The sequence below is a fragment of the Suillus subalutaceus genome, assembly GCF_016647625.1.
Source record: "Suillus subalutaceus strain FC151 chromosome Unknown DFJ58scaffold_859, whole genome shotgun sequence".
Taxonomy (NCBI): domain Eukaryota; kingdom Fungi; phylum Basidiomycota; class Agaricomycetes; order Boletales; family Suillaceae; genus Suillus; species Suillus subalutaceus.
This window is the reverse complement of record NW_024541108.1, coordinates 831-8813: the sequence shown is the minus strand read 5'-3', so window position 1 is coordinate 8813 and position 7983 is coordinate 831. Positions and strand designations below refer to the sequence as shown.

General features: G+C 48.5%; 2 protein-coding genes across 2 annotated transcripts; one reads left to right on the top strand and one right to left on the bottom strand.

The window, feature by feature from the left end:
• Positions 1–109: 109 nt before the first annotated feature.
• DFJ58DRAFT_740016 (uncharacterized protein) lies at positions 110–964 on the top strand (the record flags this gene model as incomplete). Its single annotated transcript, XM_041387067.1, has 1 exon — positions 110–964. One exon carries the CDS (start codon positions 110–112, stop codon positions 962–964), a length of 855 nt encoding a protein of 284 aa, XP_041234582.1.
• A 3436-nt stretch (positions 965–4400) lies between these two features.
• DFJ58DRAFT_834835 (uncharacterized protein) lies at positions 4401–5177 on the bottom strand. Its single transcript, XM_041392239.1, is given in 3 exon segments — positions 4401–4915; positions 4997–5024; positions 5037–5177. The coding sequence occupies 1 exon segment, from the start codon at positions 4710–4712 to the stop codon at positions 4551–4553; it is 162 nt and encodes a 53-aa protein (XP_041234581.1). The 5' UTR covers positions 4713–4915; positions 4997–5024; positions 5037–5177; the 3' UTR covers positions 4401–4550.
• Between the last annotated feature and the right edge of the window lie 2806 nt (positions 5178–7983).

Below are 7983 nucleotides of genomic sequence, written 5' to 3'. Positions count from 1 at the left end.
TTTCTGGGGCCTTTGCTCCACCCCCATTATTCTTTGCTGCCTTCGCACCACCTGCTGTCCTGTTCTAACTGCATTCGCAGATGGTTACCTGCGTGACTTCCCACCTCTCATGCCATATGCTCTGGCTCAGAGTCACATTTCTCGTGCTCTGCAATCCCACCAAGCTCCGGTTCAGGGCACTCTCCTCGACCCCCGTGCTGTTGGCCACCATGCCAAGCACATCGATATCATGGAGTCAGGCTGGCGCTCATACTTCCCTTTATTTGAGCTCTGTCCTTCCACTGACCTGCTGGTCAAGCGCACTGAGGCAGAGTCTTGTGCTATGGAATGCAGCCTGTCCTTTGCCAACTTCCGTGAGGCATCTCAGAACCTCGTCCTGCTCATCTCCTCCTACCTTACCTCTCCTGACCGCATTGCCATCACTGCCTCCTGGCAGAAGCACCATGACCTGATCTTTGGCCACCCCAATGTATACTCGGCCTTTGCCACATACCTAATCTATGACGAGTCCCTTCACATGGCCTTCCCTAAACACTCTGGTGACTTCGACCCCAGTGTCTTCCAGGTCCGTGTGTGGCAGTCCATCCTTGATCAGCAGCACGAGGAACACATGGTGAAGTTCGACCATATGATGGTCCACATGAGCTCCAGCACCTCTGTGAGCAAGCCTCTGGCTGCTCCAGCCCACCCTTCTGCCTCCCCATCCTCTGCTCCCTCAAGAAAGCACCCTCATCCTGCCCAAACCTCCTTTTGGAGGGAGGCTGCTGCAGACTCCAGGGATAAGCCCACCTCTTCTTCCTTTTGCATCACGTCCCTCTGCTGGTTCTGCGGGGAGCTCCACTGCCCCAAAGAATGCCCTTCTGTTGACAACAGCTGGCTCGTCAAAGATGCTCAAGGTGCCTGGAAGGGTCCTGGCAACATCTCAGTTTGCTTCTTCTTCAACGGCTCCAAGGGGTGCTGTTAAGACCGTACTCAAGTAGTATCGGATCCGAAGGGCTTCGGCCTCAGCTCGTGCGCTGTGCCCCTTTCCCGAGTCTTGCCCCTTATTTCAGAGAGCTAAAGTATCGCGTATATAGAGTAACGGCCAATCCGGATCGGATCCGGACTAGAAACTAACGGGTTGAGGACTGTCCGAAGACAGAGGCGGATATGTAGACTATAGGAATCTATCCTAAGTCTCGGAGTAGACAAGAGTAGCGTACTCAAGTCCGGATGGATAACGGAGGGACTCAGAGTCCAGACGGAATGAGTGCAATCTAAGATGATATTCGAACTGATCTACTACAGCGCATATACAAAGGTTTTTATACTACGGATAGCTAACGGAATGATCCATAAGCAAAGTCTAAGTGGAGCGTATTGGTAAGTTGGATGGATCACGAATCATGAACCGGGAATGAAGTACAAGTAAAAAGCGGATTCGTAAGTGTAGCGGATCAGTAAGCATAGCGGATAAGTAAGCAAAGCGGAAGTAAGCAAAGCGGAAGTAAGCAAAGCGCAAGTAAAGGATAACCGGTATACCGGTGTACAGGAATACCGAAAGGAGATGAACGATAGTTAGAGTTATATGAACAGGAAATGAAATAAGAATCAAAGCGGATCTGTGGACCGGACGACGGATATGTTCATCGGATCTGGATCGGATCTGAGATCCAGATCATCGGATCTGTAACCGGATATATGGTATATGACAGGTGCACCAATCCTCCCTCCGGGTGCATGTTCTCTCATGTCTGCTCTTGCTGCGGGTCCACAGACCATAATGCTCAATCCCACCCTGCGTAACCACTTCTTTCCCATCGTGACCCCCCTTCACTGGCAGAAGTGGGAGGGTCTGGTCCGTGAAGCAGGTGTTCTTGAGTCTTACTCTGATGTGGTTGCTGGCATCCGCGATGGTTTTCATCTTGGTGTCTCATCATCTCTTACCTCTACTTTCTTGCCCCCCAATCATCGGTCTGCCCTAGAGCACCCCAACATTATCAATACCCACATCTTGAATGAAGTTGCTGGTAGATACTCTGACCCATATGACCCGGCCCTTTTTGAACAGCTCTTTGGCCCTTTCCGCTCCTCGCCACTTGGTGTGGTCTTCAATCCCAATTCTGGCAAATTGCACCTTATTCAGGACCACTCATTTCCCCGTAATCACCCTGACCTGAGGTCCATCAACTTGGAGATTGACTCCTCCGCCTTCTCTTGTGACTGGGGCACTTTTGCCCAATGCTTCCTCCTTGTCACAAACACATCTCTGGGCACAGAGGCCACTGTTCCGGATGCCTATTGCCCTGGAAGACCGTCTTCACGTCACCATTTCCTGGGATGGGCAAGTCCACATTGACCACAACACCTGCTTTGGTGCCTCCAGCTCGTCAGGTATATTTGGCCGCTCCACAGACGGCATCATTGCCATCTTCCATTTCAAATCATTCAAGGACATCCTAAAATGGGCTGACGACTTCCTGTTTTTTTTCGCTACCCCCACTCACTTAAACCCAGACGGCTCTTTCACCTTCACCATGGATGCCTCCATCATCTGGTCCACAGCAGACTATCTGGGGTGGCCTTGGTCTGTTCCCAAGTTCTGCTGTCGAGGCTCATGCCCCTACAGCTGCATATGGCCTATACCACGACTCAGGACATCTGGGCATCACTGCCAGGCTTGCACCATCATCATATCTACCCATTCCCTATAGAGCGCCCCACTTTCCCATGAAGTGTACCATAAGTGCACTACTCTCCCGCACTAGCCGCAGCATTCCCCCGCGCACGCCTTGCACGCTTTCTCGCGCTTAAGCACCCTGCGTCGCCCATCATCCTGGAGTATCCATCCACTGTCCATCCAGCCCACAGGTACACATTAGTTTGCTATTTTTACTATTTCATGTACCTTTTATTATTACCTACATTGTATGGCACCATTTCTCATGGTCCCAGTAGCTATTACATAGTGCTTTACCTCACTATGGTTCATTTTGTGTTGAGCCAAGGAGGCATTACTTACTTCTCTTCTGTTACCTACTACCACCCATCTACTACCACTGAGCACCAGTATAGAGCCGCACTTTAGAGCCACAATCATTATTCCACTTCCTATAGACATTGTCTTGCATTGAGAGCCGCTTCCCCAGCGCTTTGTGCACTTAGGCGCCCCCTTAGGCGCTCATTTAGTGTGCTTTGGATCATTTCTCTGCTGCCATCTGCTTCCCTGGGTCAAACAATTCGCATCACACCTCGACCAACACTTAGAGAGAGTATAGCTCTATCTCCCACCCAGAGCTTAGAGCATTATTATTTCTTTCATTTGCTCTGCATTGCACCTTAGCAGAGTTGTTGTACCCACACCGTGATTTCGCCTCTGCATTCCCCTACCTGGGTTTCAACTGGGACATCCCTGGCCGATCTGTGCAGCTTCCTGAGGGCAAGAAGGTTAAATACCTGGCTTGCCTCGCCATCTGGGTCAGGGGTGCCAGGATCTCAAGAAGGGACGTCGAAGTAGTGGTTGGGACCCTTAATCACTGCTCGGTCATCCTCACCTCCAGCCACACACATCTCCCTTCCCTCTATCACTTCTCCAGCCGCTTCCGTCCAAATGCCCACTCTCTTGCTACCCATTCCATCCCTGCAGAGGTCCTCATGGACATTGCCTGGTGGCGTGATCAGTTAGCTCGGCCCTTCTGTGGCATGCTCATCATGGCTCCTCCTGCTCCCTTGCCAACTCCCATCTTTGTTGATGCATCCGCCTCTTGGGGCATTGGCTTTGTCCTAGGTGATTCCTGGGCTGGCCATGCCAGAAGGTTTTGTTTGAAGTCCGACAGTTATCTAAGACTACCATTTTTAGAAGGGGTGTGTTGTGCGAGGGGTTATGTGCGTGTGCGCCCAATTTTGAATGTACCTATTTTTAATAATTAAATAATTAAATGAGCTTGATGAACCAGCATTCATGCAGCCGCTTATGTACGAAAAAAATTCATACCAGGAGTCCTGTCTTGAAGTTGTATGAGGATAAGCTCATTGTATGTCTAGTTCCGTTTTATGTTTTCGAAGGGAGTGCTGATGGCTGTATGTTCCAGTCGGATGGCATGATCTCAGTTGAAGCAGCACAAAGAGAAACTGAATGTAAACATGCACGTTAGGGTTCCAGGAATTAGGGTATGGCGTCTGCTTGATGGGCAAATTAGCATGGCCCTCGCAGAGGGCCAAATTTACAGGTGTGAATGACATGAAATTCACACAAATTTACTGACAGGGGTTCGGGGGCTCTGCTTTTTGACACTAATTTGTGTTAATTTGCAGGTGAATTTCACCTAATTGACTGTAATCTACTCTGCAGACTCCCATATCTGCCACTCGTCATCCATTGGTGTCGTCAATGAAGTCGCAGCATCAGCTGTCAGCTTGGAATTGCGACATCTCTTGTCATAGGTGATCGGGCAGGTGGTGGAATGACCATTAGCTTCTCAGGTTATTGATCACCAATGATGGTTGCATGCATATCACGCCATTTAACCAAAGGAGCCGTTTTTGATGCCGCTGACTGAATTGGATGTACGTCAGTCTTTCAATAGTCCGAATGAGCAAAGGTAACTTACATCAGGTTTCCAGCGGTGCCACTGGCGAATTTGATTGGTTTCTTTTAATGTTGCAATGTCTTGTCTGCTCCGAGTAGGACTAGTGAGCCACATTATGGTTGACACAGTCCTCTCATCAGCCATTGACACCGGTACCACAGAATATAACTTGATCGCAAGAGCCTGACACAAGAACAAGAGTTGAGTGAAATGAACCAATTGAGTAAGTGACTTTATCACCTCAAGAACCTGCATGTTTTCATCTTTCTGGACAGCCGCTAGCCACCAATCCCAAACATTCTCGTTTTTACGAGGCTTGCAGATGAAAGGATCTGTGCCTTTGCAATACTCCTTGAGCTCAACCCTCATTGACTGCAGAGCCTCTTGTGGCGTCAAACCAGCCAAGCACAGATTTCTCTCCTTCATGAGTTTTGCAGCAACTTGTATGGTGATGTTTATGATGGGGTCACCCCATTGTAAACATCACTGTATTCATGCTTTAACATGCACTGGAGACTCGTGCCAACTCTCTTGATAATCACATCTTCGGGGGACACAACAGCACAGGTTCCATTAGATTTGCTTAATTGAAGAGGCGGCAAGTCGAGAGGATTGATATTTTTGTAGATCTGCACTGCTCTATATTCTTTGGAGATCATCTTTCAAGTGTCTGAGCTGCCGGGATTGTCCAGTACTGTAGAGTTGTCGGAAATATCTATTTTGGGTTGCCATGCCTTAAAATGGATTGAAAGGCCTCAATTCGCCGGTGGCATTACGACTAACTTCCAAGAGCACCCGAAATTGCCACAAGCCGGTTGGCAGTGACCAATTTGGTCTTGTATGTGCCTTCCAAGGCAACGCAAAAATGCCAAGACTCTATACATTACAAGGTGTTCAAAGACGGTTCCAATCACTAAGCTATCTTCCCATAATATTATATTATTTCTACCAAACTTCAATGTGGTTTCAACTGCTCTGATAAAATTCCGATGATTGAATCAAAATTGAAAACTAATATACGAATTACAAATACACTATGACCATAATCCATTAACTAATAGGGCTCTCAACAACGCCTTCTTCTGTTTGTCTTCATTGCCATTGTTGCTGCTGTTGGCGGGGAGAGGAATTTCTAGCTCAGTGGCAGGAGACATAAGCAGCAGAATCGGTGCATAAGGGTGCCAGACAAATTTCAGAGGGCGCTAAGGGAGAATATTACTTGGTGAGTGTTGTGGCCTCAGGACATGATGGGCACGTTGAAGGATCTTCAACTCAGCTGAGGGTGCAGCTGATATAATTGTTGAAGGGAGGAAAATATGAGTGCGATATGTTCGTCCCTTAGGGGAAGCGGAGAAAGCAAATATCCACTGGTCAACTCTAGGGGGAATGCGCAAAGCGCGTGATAAGGCGAAAGCGCGGGAACAAAGGCGCTATAGGCGCGCGAAGCGCGGGAAAGTCGCGCGTCGAAAAGCGGAACTGGGTGAAAGCGGTATGCGAGCGATAGTGAGATGTTAAGACGTGTACTGAGATGCTGATAAGACAACTGATGCGGATATGGCCACTAGAGCTAACTGCTACTAAGGCTTGCGATGATTTATTCAAAACATAATAAAAACTCGGAGATGGTGACTGTCTATGATGATGGTGGTCCGTGGTAATGTGTGTTCTGTAAAGTAAAAAAATGTGTAATGAAAAATGTGTACCAAGTGAAAATAAACATGGTACGATGTTGAAATAAATGATAAATGGAGAAATGCATACCTGGGAACTTGGTTGGACATGGGAAAACACAGTGGGAAGTCAGGCGCCCTATAGCGCTTAGGCGCGGGAAAATTCGCCTAAAGTGCGCGCAAGTCGCGCAAGTCGTGCAAGTGTTGCCTATGTCGCGGAAGTGTCGCCTAAGTCGCGCGCGTCGCGCGAACGTCGCGTTTATCGCACAAGTGTCGTGTTACATGCATGATACTGTAGACTCGACCTATGTTGCAATATGTGCCATTGTGAGGCTACCCAGGATCGAGTCTCTACATCTCCTGGGGGCTTAAATTCTGAGTGTCCCCAGTCAGTGCATCAAGTGGTGAACTCAAGCGAAGTTGCAATGGAGGTATGTGATGAGAGAGGAGTGTTATGCGAGTGTGGCTGAGGTGAATGTGATGAAGTAAAACTGGTGTAACTATGGCGCGCTAAGCGCGGGAAAGGCGCAGGCGTAAGGCGTCATAGGGGCGTGAAAGCGCGGTAGAACAGCGGAATGCGCGAAGTGACTCTGGTGTATGCAAACACAGTGTAAGCGCGGGGATGCAATGATAGCAACTGGCTGAATGGTATGGAGAATGATTGCAGTGAGGCGAGAGTGACATGTCTATGGCGCGTGAACAAGGCGACATAGGCGCGCGAAGCGCTGGAACATTCGCGCGTGCAAAGCGGAAGTGCGTGAATGCGGTATTCAAGCGATAGCGTGACTTCAAGACGATGTAAGGGTGTAAACTCATGATGGCAATCGACAGCTGATGATGCAAGTATGGCGCGAATGTGCTGTGTAAGGCGCGGGAACATTCGCGCTTTAGGCGCCTGAGGTGCACGGATGTGCGTGATAAGCGCGTATATCGCGGATGTCGCGTATGCGTCACGTTATGCAGGGAATGTGAAGGGGCGAATGTCCAATGATCTCCAAGGCGTAGAAGGCGAAACTGTGTGTTGTGAAAGCGGTCCATCCCATGTCCAAACCAAGTCCCACTATGCGCGCTAAAAATTAGGTGCTATGGGATTGAATGATATGAGTAAAACTATAGGTGAAAAAGCGAAAATGAAATGGTGAACTTTTGCGGATGTCCTGTCCGTCTTGTCTTCTTCATGCAACTATCAACATCTATGTCCTCCTATCGCGCTAAGCGCAAAAAGCGCGCGCGTGAGGCGCCTAAGGCGCGGGAATAAGGCGAAAGGCGCGAGAACGAGGCGCTATAGGGGACTATTCAAAGGTAAATGTGCATGGTGCCACAGCATGCGTTAGAAGCGAAAATAATATCCTACTGGGTTAGGTGGGCACGAGTCTATAGTTGTTTTGTTGTTTTTGTTGTTTTCTGCTAAGCGGATCTATGAGTATATATGTCAGTGTTTTTATTAGTGTTTGAGGCGATGTAATGATGAGAAAAATGAAAGGAGAAAAGCGCTGGACAAAAACCAGGGTAAAACAAACTATATGCTATGAAAAACACGGTATATGGTGATTTTTCGCGAAAATGATGGTTGAAGCGGTTGAAGCGGATGAGGCGCGAGGCGAAAGCGCGTGAGGCGACAGTGTTAAGCGACAGGGAATGGTGTACTCTTCATCTTCAAGACTTTGCAACAACTTTTTCAACCAGGTATAAACCAATCTTCTTCAAACTCGCCGATAGTGGCGGACTAGTGACTGGTGGGATGA